This window comes from Arvicola amphibius, chromosome 2, assembly GCF_903992535.2.
Source record: "Arvicola amphibius chromosome 2, mArvAmp1.2, whole genome shotgun sequence".
Lineage (NCBI taxonomy): Eukaryota > Metazoa > Chordata > Mammalia > Rodentia > Cricetidae > Arvicola > Arvicola amphibius.
The window spans coordinates 131,067,111-131,087,695 of NC_052048.2; the positions used below are offsets into that span (position 1 = coordinate 131,067,111).

The window sequence follows — 20,585 nt, forward strand, 5'->3', positions numbered from 1 at the left end:
GTCCCTTAAGTGCCACGGTCACTTACATTTGACTACAAATAAACCACCTCCTATTCTCCTTGAGAAGAAAGGTGTCTTGGCATCCAACATTGAGTTACAGGAAGGTCACCAGAATGGCACGAGGTACCAGCACAGGCCCTAAATTATATCAGAAGCTATGACCTTAAGTCAACATTATGGAAATCATCATCACCTTCTCATTTTGTAGTGGGGTCATGTCTCTTATTTTATTGATTTTCAGTGTACATAGTTCCTTTTTACATATATACACAAACACTTAAATATAAACACCAAAATTCAGAAAAATCCAATAGGCAGATAATTTTAGGAAGCCAGGGATACAGAAGAAAAAGTCAGTCACCAGATTTTACAAATGGTCATCTAAACTTCCCTAGCCATGACTTGATCCATCATCCCAAATAGCTAGCCTACGTAGGGTCCACAAGATCTTCCTTTGGGACGCTGAACCAATCAGTAGCCATACTTGTCATTAAGATGAGTTCTGCCATCTCCACTTTGACCTACATCAAAAGATAAAACGAAAAAATGTATTTACTTTTCCAAAGTCAAGAAGAAAAAATATTCAGATATCTGAAGGTCAAAAGCAAAACAAATAAGGCAGTTTCTTTTAAACAAAAAATTTACTTAATTTTTTTTTCTTTTTGTTTATTTATTTGTTTTTCAAACAGGGTTTCTCTGTGTAGCCTTGGCTGTCCTGGAACTTGCTGTGTAGACCAGGTTGGCCTTGAACTCACAGAGATCTGCCTGCCTCTGCCTCCCAGTTATTGGAATTAAAGTCATGTGCCACAATACTTTACTCAGAAAATTTACTTTTTTGGCATAATTTCAGAATACAGTTTATTTTTATTTCTAACTCAACATTTATTAATGGATAAAAGCAAATATTTCTACAAACTAAAGTTGTAATAGTTGCTAGTATTTTAGAAGCACCATCCATCAAAAAAAAAAAGTGATGGGCCTATGGGGGAAAGAATCACTTCTTACAATGTGTGCACCAACTAGCACAAGACTATGCAGTATCATTAGAATGCAATTCTGGGCACCTCTGACCCAGAGACATTAACTTCACTGTTTTCCCTACAGATTATCACCAACCTTATACATTTTATTTACTTAGTTTGTTCAGTAATCTTTATCTTTCTCAATTTCAGTGTTTAATAATTTTCTTCATAGTTTTTTCCCCCCGAAACAGGATTTCTCTGTAACTTCGGAGCCTGTCCTGGAACTTGCTCTGTAGACCAGGCTGGCCTTGAACTCACAGAGATCCATGGCCTCTACCTCCCAAGTGCTGGGATTAAAGGTGCATAGTGTTTTACTTTATTAGGCAGGGTTTTTCATGTGACTATATAATAAACTTTTATCCCCCTGCGTCCCACTACCCTTTCCTTTCTCCCCTCCCTTTAGTCCCTTCATTCCTCTGGACAGTTCCCCCTTTCATGAGTAAACGTATGATCTCATGTGTCTATGAAGTCTCAGACCCACAAATATGGAATATTTGTCTTTCTAAAACTGACTTAGTTCATCTAACATGATGAGTCATTACAGAGTTGTTTATAATAAACAGCAGAAGACTAGAAACACGGCAAATTTCCAATGAAAGAACTATTTAAATAACAAAGTCTGCTGTAAAAGGAACGAACGTGCACTTTTGCTGTACACCGACACAGTGGCGTACACCTGTGTGGCCAAGCTGGCTTTGATTTCATAATCCTCCTGCCTCAACCTCCAAATGTGTACCATAGAACAAACATCCCCATCTCTATCATATTTGCCCACTGTACACACACAACAAAAATTAATAAAAATAAATACATAAATACATAAATAAACGACAAATAAGGAGCTGGTGAGATGGCTCAGTAGGTAAAATCACTTGCTGTCAAATCCAACAAGCCCAGGGCCTACACTGTGGAAGGACAGACAAGCTGACTCTTGCAAGTTGTCCTCTGTGTTCCAAATGTACATCATGGCATGTGTGTCTGAGTGCACACGCGCGCGTGCGCGCACGCGCACACACACACACACATATGCACAATAAAAAATAAAAACCAAAAAGTCAATAACTATGATGTCAATTAAATGAGAAACAAGAAATCTATAAATAGCAGTGGCTCTCTGAATTGTGCTAAGTACGAATAGTGAGTAGAAACCCTCCATTGGTGTGGATAAGGTGCTGAAATACATTTTACCTTTTGTGTATATAATGCCTAAGAATTAATAAGAAACTGATACTATTTCATTATATTTAGATGAAAAAAATGAGTAGATGAGGTAGAATCTGTTTTCTTCTTTCAATTAATAAAATTAAAATTCTTACAAAAATAAGCAGAAAAATCTACAGAACTCATATATCCCTTATCTAGCTTTAATAATTAATCATCTGTGGCCAGTTCTACTTTATGTGCTATCCCTGCGTATCCTCCACTACCAGAGCATCCTACCTGTGACCCTGTCTAGACTACAAGGACACTTTCCAAAGCTACCATTCAACATCATGCAGAGCTTTAGAGAATCAACAGTAATTTCTAACTGCATATACTCAGTTAGTGTTCAAGTGTGTATGACTGTCTCACTATTTTTGCTTATTTATCTATTTATTTATTTTGAAGCAGGGTCTCACGTAGCCCAGGCTGGCCTCAACTTGCTATGTAGTAACAAATGACCTTGAATTTTTGATCATGCCGCTTCTACTCCTGAGTGCTGGGTAATAGGCCTGTGCCACCACACCTGGCTTATGCAGTGTTAGGGATTAAACCCAGGGCTCTACAAATGCTAGGCTGCACTCTACCAACTGAGTTACATACTAGACCATTATAATTTTTTAAAAGATGCACCAATTCTACTCAGTTGATGTGTCTCTGTGTCCTTTAGTAACATCAAAAGGGAGAGTTACTATATACTTTTGTAACTCTCTTAAGTATATAACCTACTTAAAAATATAAGCAGGGGCCAGAGGGATGACCCAGAGGTTAAGACCACTGGCTGCTTTTGCAGAGGACTTGAGTTCAGTCCCAGCACTACATGGCAGCTCACAAACACCAGTAACTCCAGCTCCAGGAGCTCCAACACCCTCTTCTAGCTTCCATGGGCAACGGGCTTACATATTGTGCACATACATACATACCTACAGGGAGGCACTCACATACACACATACATACATCTTGAAGGATAAGAAAAATAAAAACTGCACCTTCAGGTGGAACCCACACACAGTAGTCTGGATCATCTTCAGGGTATTTGGAAGAAAGTACGGGTGGAAACTGTAAAGAAGAAATAGACCATTTTACTCAACAGAGTTGTTTCTTAGTCAGAGTCTCACTGAGCAGCTCAGGAGGCCCTGGAATCAGTGAGACCCTACCTACAGTTGAAGGTTTGTCCCACCGTGTCCCACCATGTCTGACCCCAAGCACTTTTAGCTATAAGAATTACTTTTATTCCTGTCAGTAAACAAAACTGAGAGAACAGTTTTCATGAATGATCCTAACATTGGTAACTAATTTGAGGGCACATTCTTTCTCAGTGTTGAGTGTCTTCCTCAATTGCTCTCCACTTTTATTTTATTTTTGGGACAAAGTCTCACCATGAAGCTTTAGCCGGCCTGAACACATTACATGGACCAGGATGGCCTCAAAGTCACAGAGATCCACTTGCCTCTGCCTCCCAAGTTCTGTTCCACACCTGTTCCACCAATTATTTATTCATTTCTTTGTTCATTTATCTATCTATCTATTTATTTTTGGTTGTCTGAAGCAGGGTTCTCTGTGTAGCCTTGGCTATTCTGGAACTCGCTCTGTGGACCAGGCTGGCCTCGAACTCAGAACTCAGAGATCCCCCTGCCTCTGCTGGAATTAAAGGCTTGTGCCACCACACCCAGGTTTCATTTGTTTGTTTATTTAACTTATCTCTTCGTGATTTTGAGTGTGCGAATTATCCCAGGATGCCGGAGACCTGCAGACACACTCTAACAATCCCACTTCTGGTAGCTTACTAGTTACAAGATTACACATCACTAAGCTAACTAAGACAGCACTGGTCTAGTAGAAACCCAGAAAGAACCCAGCCGTCCCTCGCGAAGGATCTAGCTAAATAGGGTTCATCTACACGGCAGGAAGCCCTTGATACAGTAATATGATTTCCATAATAAGTTTAAAAACCCTGTCTCGAAAAATCAAAAAAAAAATTAAGAATAGACAAGAGAACATCAATTATACTTTTGTGTCATGAAAGGAGGAAGATAACACATTACTCGAATAACTTCACCTTGCATACTAAGATAAGAAAAATTAATAAATTAATAAGAGGTAGCTTGTAGGGTAGATGAACAGGGTAGATGGAGAATTAAAACAATGAAAATTAAGGAGAGCCCAGATTCTACAAGAAGTAAAGGCTGCTAGAAACTCTAGGGCAGTCTCAAGAGTCACAGACCCATGGCAATACTTACTTTGCCTGGACCAGGAGCTTTCTTTTTCTTCAACTCATCTCTCTTTTTTTCATATTCATTCTCTGGTGCTACTTTAAGGAGAAAAAAGTAGAAATAGCTATTTTCAGAAAAAAGTAAAAGTGCTCCAGAAAGAAGCTCCCTGGGATGCTGCTGTAATTGATCCTGCTGCAATGTCTACATGCAATGTCTGCAATGTCTAGGGTGCACATTAGGCTCAGAAAGCGGGCTCAGTGGTGAGGAGCACTTGCAGAGGAGCCACACTGGGTAACCCCAACTACCTGTAACTTCAGCCGCAGAGGACCTAACTCCTCTGGGTTCCGAAGGCACTGGCACTCGTGTACTTACACACATAACTAAAAACTAATCTTTTAAAAAACTGTTTAAGAGTGCTTGCTGCTCCCCAGAGGACCAGAGTGTGGTTTCCAGCACTCGTCAAGCAGCTCATAAGCACCCATAATCTGGCTCCAAAGGAATCCAATGCCACCTTCTGGTCTCTGCAGGTATCTGTACACATGTGGCATACAATCACACACACATACATACATACATACATTTTAAAGTTTTATACATAAACTTAAAAATAGGTAGGGGCTGGAGAGGTGGCTCAGCAGTTAAAAGCATATATTAATCTTGCATGGACCTGAGTTTGGTTCTCAGTACACATATCAGGTACCTCACAACCATCTATAACCCCAGCTCTAGAGGGATCTGGCACCTCTGGCCTGTGAGAACAGCAGCACTTACACACCTATATCCCCACACAGCCATACACATAATTTTAAAATAAACACACACACACACACACACACACACACACACACACGCTGTGGAATAGTCCTCTTGTACACTGCCAAGATTTGTCACTCAAATTGGTTTAATAAAAAGCTGATTGGCCAGAGGCCAGGCAGGAATTATAGGTGGGAAAACCAAACTAAGAGAATGGTTGGAATGAAGAAGGGTGGAGTCAGAGGAGTCACCAGTCAGCCGCCGAGGAAGCAGGATGTGTAGAAAATGAGGTAACAAGCCATGAGCCACACGGCAGAGTATAAAGAGGGATATGGGTTAACTTAAAACGTAAGAGCTACTTAGTAAGAAGCTGAGCATTTATAATTAATATATAAGTTCCCCTGTTGGTTATTTGGGAGCAGGCGGTCAGGACAGGGAAACTTCCACTTACATATGGTGTTCCAATGTGGGACAACTACATTCACACAAAACCTGAGAGAGTTTAAAAAAAGATTCTAAACACACAAAAGAACAGAGTCAAGCATGGCTTCTTGGTCGTAGCAATTTCTCAGGTAGGCTCTGTTTGCTGGCAGGGAGCACAGTATAGCTCCTTTAAGAGACAGCTTCCTAGCTCAGTGCTAGTGACAAAAACCTAGCAGATCTTTCCAGAGTCCTGCTACCAAACACTTAAATGGAGTTTATGAGCAGCAGGTGGCATGCTAAGGCTGCTGTGTGGACCCAGAAACTTCCCAGAGATGGGGCCGCAAACATGGCTCCCAAAGTTGGTGGTAAACACACCTTTACCATGAGAGGAGCCAGTCACCTAAGTCACACAGAAGCTTAACTTTGCTCATGCTGTCAGAAAAGGGTTACAGATAAGCAGTAAAGACAGGTTCAGATGGGAAAAGGATTACAGATACGCAGTAAAGACAGACTCAGATGGGAAAAGGATTACAGATACACAGTAAAGACAGGTTCAGATGGGAAAAGGATTACAGATACACAGTAAAGACAGGTTCAGATGGGAAAAGGATTACAGATACACAGTAAAGACAGACTCAGATGGGAAAAGCCTCTAAAGGGGTTACAGTGTGTTTAAAAATATACATAGGTTTGGGAGAGAGAAGAGGAAGAGTATATACAATCTTAAAAAATATAGTTTTAAAACAATAAAGTTCTGAAAAAGGGAATAAAGTAATATAAAAAAGCCATGTAAAGATGGGAAATACACAGAGAATCTGGATCTTGTATGTTATGTTGTATTTGAATTTTTTGGTTGCTAAGAAATACAGAATTACAAAAACTGCTAGAGTCAACCAAGCTACATATTTTAAAAATATCTTGATTTCAAAATTTAAGTCAAAAGATATGTTACTTTGGGAGAGAGGTTATGCTTTTATTTCCCCCAGAAAATGAGATTTATCCAGGCTAAGGAAAATCAGGTTTGATAGAGGAAGACTCCCTAAAAAAATCCTAGCTACATAAATAAACCCAAAAGAACCACAAGACATGCGATGTATATTTTACCTGCTCAAACATAAAACAAAAAAATCATCTTTGTCTGATTTATGTATAATGCACAATCTATACTCATATTAATCCCGACATGTATGCTATCTTTAAAAGTTTTTGAATTTTCAGAGTAACAAACAGAGAACAAACACCAATGAAAATGGATGGCCCACATGATCCAGCATCTCAGAATGCCTCTGTTACAGTCTCCTCAGAATTCTACAACTAGAACAGCTTTAAGGCTATTGGCTGAGATGATCCAGCCTCATAGAATACTACAGTCAGGACTTGACCATAATCCTAAATTTTCTCAGGGTCCCCAAAGATTACCAGCACTCCCAATCAACAGGAAGTAGTCTAGTGAACTACTTCCACATTCCCCCAAAAATGGGTTATGAATATTTATTATCATTTAAGGGTGTTGGTTACAAGTTGTCATTATTAATGGTCAGGAAAAAAACTGAACAAAGGGAGATCTAGTTCTAAAAAGAAAACAGCTATTAATCTAAAAATATTTTACATTGGTATCGATTTTTGTATACTGATTCAAAGTTAATTTTGTTTTACTGTATGTATATTTCTACTCTTGTTTAAGGTATTAAGTTTATGCAGCTCATTTAAAAATGTAATGTCTAATTAAAAATACAGATTAATAGTAATCTATAATAGTCAAACTTATTTATGTTTTCAAGGTCATACATAGATAGTTTTAGATAGATGGTCTTCAAACACTTCAAAGACCTACAGAATATGGTATTTAATAACCTAAGGCTTTTCATGACAGTGAGACACATCTGCTTCTGGCAGTACCAATCTACTTCACAGAGAAGATGATGGGCACTGAAGAAACTATATGGAGTTTGTTTTCATTATGGTAAAAGCTACCCATGTGGGCAAAGAAACTGCCCTTGCCCCAAATGCTAACAGTTACTATCCAAACTGGACCAGGACACCAAAGAGGGGGGGGGGGAGGGCAACTGCCAAACTTTGTCGAGACAGGTAGAACAGTCCTTTAAAATTCTCTGCTTCTCAAAAAAGTATGGCAGAAGGCCAGAGATAGATGGCCCAACATTACACAGGAAACTTAGGAAATTGTCCAGGGAGCCAGATGACCTTGTCATCTGGGGTCTTTGACAAAGTTTTTACTAGTCATGTTTTAACTATAACAGGCAAAGCCAGAGAAAAGCAGCCTTTCTAAGTAAGCCAACCTATCAACTGATTTATCACTATAGGTTCGATTCACTTCTATGATAGAATGTAAGGACTAAGAGATGTAATGCTGGAGGGGCTTCTTCTCTCTGGTCAGAAAGAAGCATGAGGCATTGAATGCTCTGTGGAACAGATAGGGAGTCCCAAGAAACAGGAGTAAAAAAAAAAATTGGCAAATAATATGGCACCAAACAAAATCTCTGTGCATTCTCATCTCGTCTAGGGCCCGGCTGTAGCATTTGTGTGGCCATTTTCTGTCCTTTCTCCAAGGCAGTTGCTGCCACTCCCTCCTCACAAAACCAGCTACCACCTGTGTGCAGAATAGCACTGGAGTCGGCTATACTACTTACCTGAAGGGTCCTCACATGATGAAGCTATTTTGCCCATCTCTGGATAATCTTTACTCCGTTCCCCTTGGCTGTGTTGAGACATGTTTTCTATAAAAAACAGTACCAGGATATATTGTTGTTATTTAATTCACGGTAGAGTCCAAAAAGGAAAAACAAGAAGAGCAGCTACATACTAATTTAGTTAGAATACCAGCAGATGCATTAACCTTAACATCTTTGGTAAATGAGTCTCCAAAAGTCTAGCAGAATTACCCAAGCTCCACTTTAAAAGACTTTAAAGTAAAGCTTAGTGGTGATTCTTACAACAGGCCTTAAAATGTAAATATAGCCCTCTCAACTTACAAATTTATGTTCTAGAAGTATATATTTAAAATATACCAGAATTAATCATCAAGTTTTATTATTTATATTTTTGCAATAGCAAAAATTAATATAGTCAGTGAGACAGCTCAGCAAGTAAACAAACCTGCTGCCAGACCTGAGTTCAGTCCCAGGATACACAACGGCACGAGAGAACTGACTCCTGAAACTCATTCTCCTGCCTCCACATGTATACCATGGCACAAACACACGTGCTCCACCGCCACACACAAAGAAGGTCATTTAACATTTTTCAATTTCATTTAAAAACGATGAAACATTTTACATGTTTAAAAGTAAAAGGTAATTAAATCATAATGCATACATACACTGGACCACTACGACTCTCTGTAAAAGAAAATCACATTTTAAAAATAATATTTTTACTCTTCCTTATCTGTTCCACAAAGTCAGGAAGATGGTTCAGCAGCTTCAGGCACTTGCTGCCAAGCCTGATTCCCCACAATCCCCATGGTGGAAGGAGAGGACCAACTCCCACAATTCTCTGACCGCCACATGTATGCCCCAGCAGTCACATACTCACATACAAACATAAATGTAACTTTAAAAGCTAAAACATAACAGCATTTTTAGAACATAGAAAAAATAGGCTGTAGAACAGCAGGTAGAATATGATTCTGTTTCAAAAAATAAGAAGAGAACCAAAAGCCTGGAATGACCCCTTATTGATCAGATTTACTAATTATTTCATCTTTAAGGCTTTTAAACCAAGTTTTAAAACCTGAGTTCTTAAATAAAGTTATTTCGCTTAAGCTGACAACAATTCCCAGAAGACCATACGCTACCTAATGAAAGTTCCAGTGCCGGGCACGAGAAACCTACCTTATTAAGTCCATTGAGGCAGCTATTGGTAACACTATTGCACTGTTAGGTGGCTGGTCACGTCAGTCCACGCAACTTCCCCAACAACACAAGCCGTTGCCATTGCCCTTCACTGCCTTCCAGAGGCTGAAGACCCTGCACCCTAGAGCCTGGAGCTATCTACCTGGAAGCACTGGTCCTGCAGTCTAGCTTCCACAGTACCAGAAAGAACTTTGCAAACTGACAAGTCCTATCCAGCTGTGACCAGTCTGAGCCAGAACAATGACCAACATGGCGAGATCCCCCCTAACAGTGCAACAGTGTTACCAACAGCTGCCTCAATGGACTTAATAAGGCAGGCTAAAACAGAGAAAAAACAAAACCTGCTATTGTCACACACACATATACTTGAGCCTCTGTAACAACAAGCAAAACAGGTTTTGCTTTTTCAAGTCTTCCTATAATGAATACAATTGCCCACCAGCAAGCACAGGAAAAAGAAAGATACTACCTTGGCCTTCTGTCTCCTTAGAGCAAGCGGGATCCGTGGGGGCTCTTGGGTCCGGCACTGCTGTTCCCAGCTCTGTCTCCATCTCTTGAGGCAGCCTGCTGCTTCCAGCCTCCATGTGCTCTTCATGCTTCTCCTCCGCTTTCTCCTCCTCTTCTTCCTCTTCCTCCTCCTCTTCTACTTCTGGTTCATCCTTCATTTTCATTAAAGCTGGAGGGAGCTCTGGACGCTTGGGCGGCAATTTCTACAAGGGAAGTAAGACCATGAACAAGTTAGTAGTTCTGCATAATGGTAAAAAGAGACAAATTTCTTCTAGGAGGTTAGGTTAAATATATACGATACAAACTTTAGATGCACAAACCCCAGTCTGCTAGAAGCACGACCTCCACAGGGAACTTTGTCCATCTATGGATCTTAGTAACCACTTTCAGCAATTTCTAGGGCCAAAGATCACTAAACTGGGAACACATACAATAATAACCCACACTGGATCTGCAGTACACAAAACAAAACAACAACAAAAAACCAAGCACAGATTGTTCAACACTGCATTGAGTATGCAGCTCCATGATGGTGTGCTTGCCTAGCAGATGCAAGGCCTAGGTTCAGTCTTCAGCGCTACACAGTGTTACAGGGTTATCAAATAGAAAACACCTTTAGGGAAATAGAACACTATTCAATTGAGAATAGCAGCAGGAATTCTGTAGTGGAAGCTGCGGGGCTGCGTCCCACCACCCGGCCGCCGGCTAGCTTTACACCCGAAATAATTACACGGAAACTGTATTCTTTTAAACACTGCCTGGCCCATTAGATTCAGCCTCTTATTGGCTAATTCTCACATCTTCCTTTAACCCATATTTAGTAATCTGTGTAGCACCACGAGGTGTGGCTTACCAAGAGAGATCTTAACCTGCGTCCATCTCGGAGAGGAGAAGCATGGAGACTCACTATGGCGAATGCCTGAAGCGTCTCCCCAACTCTGCTTCCTTGTTCCCACAATTCTGTTCTGTCTACTCCGCCTACCTAATTTTTTGTCTCTTAAAGGGCCAAGGCAGTTTTCTTTATTAATTAACCAATGAAAGTAACATAGAAAGAAGACCCTCCTCCATCAGAATTCCATCCTGTTATACCTGTTGCTGCCAAAGGACTTTAATTTATTACAAAATCTCCAAGGAAGTAAGTCAAATATATGTTTTCAAGAAAAAAAATCATTTGTATTGTCCTACCACCCCTTCCCTTGGGTATTTTGAGACAAGGTCTTACTATATGCTGTTGGCTGGCTTGAAACTCAGTATGTAGACCAGTCTGACTTCAAATTTGGGAGTGATCCTCCTGTCTCTGCCTCCCAAGTATAGAGATTATAGCCCCAGGCCACAAGCTAGTCCCTTAATATTTTTAAAATAGTCATCCTTTTTTTTTTTTTTCTCCTTTTTTTTCTAGACAGAGTTTCTCTGTGTAACAGTCCTGGCTGATCTGGAACTCACTCTGTAGACCAGGCTGGCCTTGAACTCATTGAGATCCATCTGCCTCTGCCTCTCAAGTTCTGGGATGAAAGGCATGTGCCACTACCACCCAGCTAAATAACCCTTTTTTTAAAGCCTTTTAAGAAATCATTTTTCTTCTATTTAAACCTGGATATGTCTCTCTCCGTAACTTCATCTTAAGTAAGTCACATAACTCATTCCGAATCTCTAACTGGGGCTTCAGACATTTGGTTTATCACAATCCAAGGTCCTTCAATCTCAACTGTTTTGTTGTTTGTTTGGAGACAGTTTGGCTCTGTAGCCCAGGCTGGTCCAGAACTTGAATCCCTGTCTCAGGCTCCCCAATACGGGGCTAGAGATATACAGTACTAAACCTGCTTTGTTTATTCACACACACACCACAGACAATAAATCCATGTGTGAGATCCTAACTCCTAAGATCTCTCAAAATGTTATCCCATTGGAGATAAGGTCTTTTAATTGGTTAAGTTAAAATGAGGCATTTATGGTAGGGTACTAAGATATACTTAGTCAAATGGCTGAGAAATGCCGGACTTACTTAAGACAGTAAGACTGGCATCATTAGCGAGGAGAAGCAATATGAAAGGACAGCCAATGTAAGCCACAGAGGACACCAACTGTGCCGGCAGCTTGACCTCGGACCTCTAGTATCTAGAAGCATGAGGAAATAAAAATTGCAAAGCATAACAGGCTGATTTTATTATTATTTTTTTATTTAAGCCACTATGTTGACTAGTTCTATGTCAACTTGACACAAGCTGGAGTCACTGGAGAGGCGGGAGCCTCCATAAGACCAGGCTGTAGCAGGCCTGCGGAGCATTTTCTTAATCAGGGTTAATATGGGAAGGCCAGGAGAGCCCAGTCCACAGTAGTGGGGCCATCCCTGGACTTGCGGTATTGGTTTATATAAGAAGTCAGGCTGAGCAAGCCACAAGGAACAAGCCAGTAACAACCCTCCACAGCCTCTGCATCAGCTCCTGCCTCCAGGTTCCTGCCCTGCTTGAGTTCCTGTTCTGACTTCCTTGAGGGAAGACGGTGACATGATGAGGGTGTGATCTGGGACCCTGCCTGGTTCTCTGCATGTAACACATAGCAATCCCATGTCGTACAAGGTGTTAGGACTAAATCAGTCACAGAAGGTCATATGGTGGTGTGAGCACACTGTTACTAACAAATAAACTAATGTGTCAGTGCATTCATCAAGCAAGTTAAAAACATTCAACACAGGAATTCTACCCATACCCGTGGGCTGCTGAACAGCCTAGTCTTGATATTTCTGTATCTCTAAGCCCTCATCAAAGAAGCTTCTATTTGCAGTAGGTGGTGATTGGCATAAATGTGCATAATGGGTCAAGACACAGCGAATAAGAGATGATGGACTGTTTAGCTCCAAATGGGACATCTATAGTCTATCTGCTCCTCCCAAGGCTCAGGGATCATTGCAGAAGAGGGGACAGAAAGATGCTGTGGAACAATCCCTTTGTACACTATGAAGATTTGTTGCTTTGATTGGTTTAATAAACAAGCTGCCCAACCAATAGCCAGGTTAAGATTAGGCAGGAGAGCTAGACTAGGAAAATGCTGGAAGGAAGAAGGGCAGAGTCTGGAGTTGCCAGTCAGACAAAGAAGGAGCAGATGAATGTGCCATGCTATAAATGGTACCACCACTTGGCAGAATATAAATAAGAAATACAGGTTAACTTAAAATGTAAGAGCTAGTTAATAATAAGCCTTAGCTACTGGCCGACAATTTATAATGAATATAATCTTCAGTGTGTTTATTTGGAAACTGCTGTTGGGTCAGAAACTTCAACCTACATATGGTGCCCAACATGGGGCAAAAACTTCCACATAAAACCTGACAAAGCTTTAAAAAAAAAAAGGATTTTAAACACACAAAAATGGAGTCAAACTCAGCTTCTTGGTAACTGCTTTTTCTTGGGTAGGCTATAGGTTACTGGCAGCAAGCAGAAGCACAACTCCTTTAAAAGACGCTTCCTGGCTCAGTGCTAGTGGCAAAAATTCTGTATCTCTTTTCAGAGGTTGCTGTGGGATAATGCTTTTGTACACTGTAAAGATTTGTCACTTGTGTTAGTTTAATAAAATGCTGATTGGCCTGTACCTAAGCAGGAAGTATAGGTAGGACGACCAGGCCAGAATTCTGGGAAGAGGAAAGGCAGAGATGTAGTCACTAGCCAAACACATAGGAAGCAAGATGAGAATGCCTCACTGACAAAAGGTACCAAGCCACGTGGCTAAACATAGACAAGACTTATGGGTTAATTTAAGCTGTAAGAGTTAGTTAATAAAAAGCCTAAGCTAATACACCAAACAGCTTACAATTAATGTAAGCCTCTGTGTACTTCTTTGGGACTGAACAGCTGTGAGACTGGGCAGGACAGAAATTTTCATTTATAAGAGGCTCTGCTACTTAACACTGAAATGGAGTCTATGAGCAGCAGGTGATACACTATTCGGTGGCAGCATGGACCCAGAAACTTCCCAGAATTGGGATAGTAAACACAGCTCCCAGAGCTGGCAGTAATTGACGCCATGAGACTAGGTTCTCAGAAACCCAAGGAGTGGGGCAAAGCCAGTTGCCAAAGCAAATGCTTTGCCACTTAGCAGTTTAAAGGCTCATATAGTCAGAAAAAGATAGAGATCTGCAATAAAAACAGATTCAGACAGAAAAAAAAGACCCTCTAAATGGTTTAAAGTGTGTTTAAGAATGTACATGGGCTTGGGAGAGAAAAGAAAAAGAGCACATATAGTCTTAGATTTTAAAAATATAGTTTTAAAATAATAAACTTCTTTAAAAGGAGTAAAGTAATATTTAAAAAGATGGAAAATACAGAGATTCTCAATACTATCTATACGTTATTGTATCGTCTTTAAATTTTTTTGGCTGCTAAGAGACACTGGATTATAAAAACTGCTAGATTTGGGCTGGAGAAATTACTCAGTGGTTAAGAACACTGATTGCTCTTCTAGAGGACCTGGGTTCAATCCCCAGCAACCACATGGCAGCTCACAACTGTCTGTAATTCCAGTTCCAGGGGCTCTAACACCCATGGCAAAACATCAATGCACATAAAATAAAAATTAAAAAAAATAAATAAATATATATATATATATATATTGGTTTTTCAAGACAGGGTTTCTCTGCAGCTTTTTTTAGAGCCTTTCCTGGAGCTAGCTCTTGTAGACCAGGCTAGTCTCGAACTCACAGAGATCCACCTGCCTCTGCCTCCCAAGTGCTGGGATTAAAGGTGTGCGCCACCACCGCCCGGCAAATAAATAAATTTTTAAAAACCTGATAGATTCAACCAACCTATAAATTCTAAAAATATGTTGACTTCAAAATATAAGTCAAAAGATATGTTACTTTGGGGAAGAGGTTATGCTTTTATTTCCACAGAAAATGAGAGACTGTCACCTAAGACTGCAAGAGTCAAGGCAGCAAACGACTTTAAGAAAACAGTGTTTTCTGGACATAGCAGGACAGTTATATATATGAACACACAGTAGTTCTAACAGCACACACGAGACTTCCACAAGTACAAGCCAGACAAAAATCCCAACATGGAAAAGAGAGATGGGTACAAAGTTCTAGCCCTAAGCGAGGAGCTACTGGCAAATGGTAGATGCTGGGAGAGCGAGAGTCAGTTTTCTCTAAGAATACAGCCTCTGGTCAGTCAATTATGCTCCAGTAGAAGGACACACATCTAAGAACACATGGACAGCACAAACTGGCTTCAATGGCTTTAAAAAAAGAAGAGGTGCTGGGCTGTGGTAGTGGTGCACATCTTTAATCCCAGCACTTGGGAGGCAGAGGCCAGCCTGGTCTATACAGCTTGTTTCAGGACAGCCAGAAACTCTATTCTGAAAAATAAATAGTCTACAAAGCTGGGTGGTCAGAAGGGGCCATGGATTTTGGAGAAGTTGAAGGAGACTGAATACAATCAAAGCACACTATATAAAATTCTCAAAAAACTATTTTTTTAAATGAGAAGAAAAACAATATTTCAGCAGTAAAAAAAATATATTGGGGAAAAAAGAAATCAACACAGGCACTTCTTCCCTAAATATAACATTCATTAGAAACTAATAAACTAGTTCCAGGATAGCCAGGACTACATAGTGGGACTATGTCTTTAAAAAAAATTATGAACGAGTTATTTTCAAGTTGACTGGCATAGATTAATTAATCAACTCTCTTGTGTACATGTGCGTGCCTGTGTACACACACGAGGCCAAAAGAGAACAACAGATGTCCTCTCCATCACACTCCACCACATTCCTTTATGGTAGCATCTGTTACTGAACCTGCAACCAGCTAGGTGCTGTAGAATAATCCTCTTGTATACTGTAAAGATTTGTCACTCAAATTGGTTTAATAATACACGGATTGGCCAGTAACCAAGCAGGAAATATAGGAGAGGCGACCAAACTAAGGATGATGGGAAAAAGAAGAGTAATGTCAGGAGTTACCAGAAGATGCAGAGGGAGCAGGAGATGAATGTGCCATGCTAATAAAGGTACTGCCACATGGCAAGAGCGTAAATAAGAAATATGTAAGGGCTAGTTATCAATAAGCCTGAGCTATTGGCTGAGCATTTATAATTTACATTAAGCCTCTTAGTGGTTATTTGGGAACTGGAGGGAGGAAGAGAAATATCCATTTACAGCTAGGCTTTGCAGTCAGCAAGCCCAGCAATCCTCCCGCCTTAGTATCCCTCAGTGCTAGGGCTGCATCTTGCATAGGACCATGCTTCATGACATGGGTCCTGGGATATTTGGGCAGCCCAGTTCACCACTTCTAAGAAGAGATACTCACACTAAGCCAACAGTCCTTTCCCATATTACTAGGGAACAAGACAGAAACTCTTGCTTGGGGACAGTACAAGGACTAAGAGGTAAACACACTCTACCGCACAACTTACCCCTACTGTTCCAGTTTTTAATTTGAATTTGCTTCCTCCTTTCATGGCACCAAAGAGAGGTAATGCAAGTTTCTTAGCTTTGTTTTCAGCATTTGTAGTCTGAAGTTCAGTCCTAGGAAAAAGAATGATTATAAATATCTATCCTATGAAAGTCCGCGATTTAACTTACATACCAAGAAACTAAGCCCATAAGATGGCTCAGTGGATAAAAGTACTTGTCAGTCAAATTTGACAACCTAAGTTCAAACCCCCGCCCACATAAAGGTGGAAGAAGAGAACTAACTCCCCAAAGTTGTCCTGACCTCCACACATGTGTGCCACCCCTCAACCAGTAACACACACAAAATAATAAGAGAGAAAATGTTTTTTAAAATACCATGAAACTAACCAGTACACCTCTGAAAAGCAGCAATGACCACAAGATCATTATCTGGACACAAACTGAGAGAGGTCAGCAGAGCCTGTTGAGGACTGCGAGACAACACGGTACTACAGGCAACACGAGGCTGCCCCCGGCCCAGTTATCCCAGGGCTTTGCTTTTATCAAATGGTGACCACAGGGCACAGTCACTGGTGAAGGGGGTATGACACACGCTCACTGATAATCTAAAGCAACACTGTACAATGGAGCTTTCTGCAACAATGAAAAAAAACTTTATGCTTTAGATTGCATTAATCACTTGATTAGATATCAGCTACATTTAGCTAGTGAGCACTTGAAGTGGCTGAAGGACTGAATCTGTAAAACCTTGAGAAATTCTGATAGTATATAGTGTTTAGGGTGATAGGATGTTACAGTGGAGAGCACAGATCTAAAACAAGAAACGCTCTGCACAAGGTCCACCTGTAATGTACTCACCAGGCTTACTCTTCTATCAACACACTCCACATTTTCAAACTTGTCAATAAAAGCACATAAAACCTGTAAGTATTGTCATATTTAAAATACGATCTTGGGCTGGAGAGAGGGCTCAGTGGTTAAGAGCACTGCCTGCTTTTCCAAAGGTCCTGAATTCAATTCCCAGCACCCACATGGTAGCTCACAACCATCTGTAATGGGACCTGATGCCCTCTTCTGGTGTAAAAGTGTACATGCAGATAGAGCATTCATGTATACATAAAATAAATAAATCTTTTTTTAAAAGATTTATTTACTTACTATGTATATAGTGTTCAGCCTGCATGTATGCCTGCAGGCCAGAAGAGGGAAGCAGATCTCATAAATAAATCTTTAAAAAAAAGAATGACTAATTATAAATTTGATCTAAACTGAGAACTGCTAATACAGAAGATTGTCATTCATGATGCTGTAATGTGCTGGAACAAGCCCTCACCAGCTAGCTCTGCTGCTGGAACCCTGGGTTTATGACCAAAAGCTAAACCTTATGTGGCACTTTCCAGTCAGTGTTCCTCGGGTGACTCAGGTCTGACTGCTGGCATCTTTCATTTCAGGAATCCCCACTCTCCTCTCTACACTGACTGTGAGGACTGGGCTGTTCTAAACGGCGAGGGCCTCTCAAATGTGCAGGGAAGACACAGTCATTTTCACACATCCACACTGAACTTTTTTTTCAAGAGCAGAGATTTTCTTTAGGGTTAGCTATTTTATTGAAATACAGTTTTTTGTTTGTGTGGTTGGTTGCTTGGTTTTGGCTTTTTTAAATTTATCTATTTTTATTTTTTGTGTGCATTGGTATTCTGCCTGCATGAGGGAGTCGGAACTCCTAGAACTGGAGTCACAGACAGCTGTGAGCTTCCGTGTGGATGCTGGGGACTGAATCCAGGTCTTCTAGAAGAACAGTTAGTGCTCTTAACTAGCTCTGGATTTGGCTTTTTGAGACAGGGTCTTGATACACAGCCCAGGCTGACTTTGTACTTGCTAAGTAAGCAGACTTTGTAGCAGTCCCCACTTCTCAACCTCTCAAGTGCTGAGATTACAGGCATGAGCCACCATTCCTATCTGTCAGGTCTTAAGACACAATCCAGGCAGCTTGGGACTCACTGTTCTAGTGCAGGTGGCCTCAAACGTGAGACCTCCTGTTCAATTCCCCTCATGCCAGAATTACCGGTGTGGACCACTATGCCCAGTCTGCAGTAAACTGTTAGACGGCTTTCTAGCTACTTATATCACACAGCCATAGTTTAGACCTAAAGCACTATAGCTCCTTTCTAAGAAATGCCTATTTGAATAGCAAGTTTACTCACACACTCACAGCTTAGAAAGCATAAAGAATTTATATGTGGCCAACTCTCCCCCAACTGCTGTCCCCCAGTCTCCCAGTTCCTTTCGCCAGAGACAGCTAATGTGATCAGCTTTTCATAAAAATTTCCAGAAAGAGAACAGCAAATGCCACTGGGAACCCTCTCAGATTCCCTGATCAGAAGGACTAGCTACTGGGATGCGGAATGCTAAGGTCCATCTTTGCACCTTTCCCAGAAATGCCCGTGTTCCCCCAAGACTCTGGTCAGTGTTGGCTGGGGGAGGATAAAGTCCAGGCCCCTGGCCTCTATGACATCTTTGCCCAGCTTGTTCCCTGCTCCATCCTCTACTTCAATACCGATTTCTCTGGAGAGGCTGAGAGTAACCTTTCAGTAACTCAACTGAGACAGCTCCCCATCTCAGGGTCTGTTTGTGAGGAGCCTGACTGAACTCTTTACCTACACTCTTCCCTCCAGACACTGCACATACTGTTCTATGTTTTGATAATAATTCCACATTTTACATAAATAATTGCTTCCTTATCCTAACAGTTACGTGGTACTCTATTGTATAATCTATATTTAACCCAGTCCTTGATAATCACTTATCTGATTGCTCATATTTTGCTATTGTAAACAACATTACAATATATATTTATCATTTTCTAAGTATGTAAAAGACAAGATTCTAGAAATGGGCCAGGCATGGTGGCACAAGCCTTTAATCCCAGCACTCAGGACAGAGTTAGACAGATTTCTGTTGAGTCTGAAGACAGCCTGGCGTTTATAGTGAGTTCCAGTCCAGTCAGGGCTACTTAGTGACACCTTGTCTCAAAACAAAACAAACAAAAAAACTAACTAAATAAATTTACATCTCTCCTTTTTTTTTTTTTTAAATTCAGTACTGGGAATTGGACCCAGACCCTACACATGCTAGCATTCTACTACTGAGCCAGATCCCTAGCCCTAAACGTTTTTCTTTTCTTCCTCTTCTTTTTTGTTTTGTTTTGGCTATGTGGGGAGTTGCTTTTTGCTTTTTTTGAGACAGGGTGTCACTATGTTGCGTTGGCTAGCCTGAAACTCACAGAAAGATCTGCCTGTCTCTGCCTCCTTAGTGCTAGGATTCAAAACGTGCATACATTGCCAAGTGTAGCCTAAACAGTTTTCAACTTTCCATGTAGCAGAGGATGACTTTGAACTACTGATCCCCTGCTTCTACCTCTCAAATACTGAGACTGCAGGCATGCACTACCATGCCCAGGTCTTTGCATGTCTATATATGTGCATATTTCATTTTTTGTGGTTTGTCAATTGATGTCCTTTGGCCACTTATATTTTGGATGGCTGAATTTCGATTACCTTGCATAAGTTTTAAAATGAGTCCTTTGTGCATGTTGCTTTTAAAAGAAATTTGCTCTGCAATAAGATTAAGTTAAAAACCTCCTAGCATTCCATGACCAGGAATCCATGTAACACCCATGGAAAATCCTCTAGCAATCGATATTTCACAAACAGTCTGCACCAGGGATGAGCTTCAGATGTACAGCACATGCACTATGTGTGAAGATCGTGTTTGATTATATCTACACACACACACACCTATATATGTCTGATGATGATATATATGTGTGTATATATATTATAATTATAAAGGCACATCTAGTCTTATTTATAATATATACATATATTTATACATATACATACATACATCACACACACACACATATATAGAGTTATAGCTATAATTCCAGCATTTGGGAAGTAGAGGAAAGATGTAATTATATTTTAATTACACATATACCTCTCTAGGTAAATCTGATAAGAGGGGGGAAAAGATAGGGATGGAATTATATGAAATTCTCAAAGAATTAATAATAATATTACTGAAATTTTCTTTAAAAGTTCAGTGTTAGGCTGGAGAGATGGCTCAGTGGGTAAAGATGCTTGCCACCAAGCCTTATAGTCTTGAGTTCAATTCCAGAACCCAGA

The 20,585-nt window shown here is 40.5% G+C and overlaps 1 protein-coding gene across 2 annotated transcripts in view; it reads right to left on the reverse strand.

Moving 5' to 3' along the window:
- Nucleotides 1-210: 210 nt before the first annotated feature.
- LOC119808338 (solute carrier family 4 member 1 adaptor protein) overlaps nucleotides 211-20,585 on the reverse strand; it is a 31,065-nt gene continuing 10,690 nt past the window's right edge. Inside the window, exons 9-14 of one of the 2 annotated variants that reach the window (XM_038320797.1) lie at nucleotides 16,398-16,509; nucleotides 9,953-10,193; nucleotides 8,260-8,346; nucleotides 4,463-4,530; nucleotides 3,212-3,281; nucleotides 211-521 (exon numbers count right to left, since the gene is read on the reverse strand). In XM_038320797.1, the coding sequence (XP_038176725.1) occupies nucleotides 472-521; nucleotides 3,212-3,281; nucleotides 4,463-4,530; nucleotides 8,260-8,346; nucleotides 9,953-10,193; nucleotides 16,398-16,509 (628 nt within the window). In that variant the 3' untranslated portion in view covers nucleotides 211-471. Of the gene's footprint in view, nucleotides 522-3,211; nucleotides 3,282-4,462; nucleotides 4,534-8,259; nucleotides 8,347-9,952; nucleotides 10,194-16,397; nucleotides 16,510-20,585 lie in introns of both variants that reach the window. The other variant, XM_038320796.1, reaches the window with a different exon arrangement.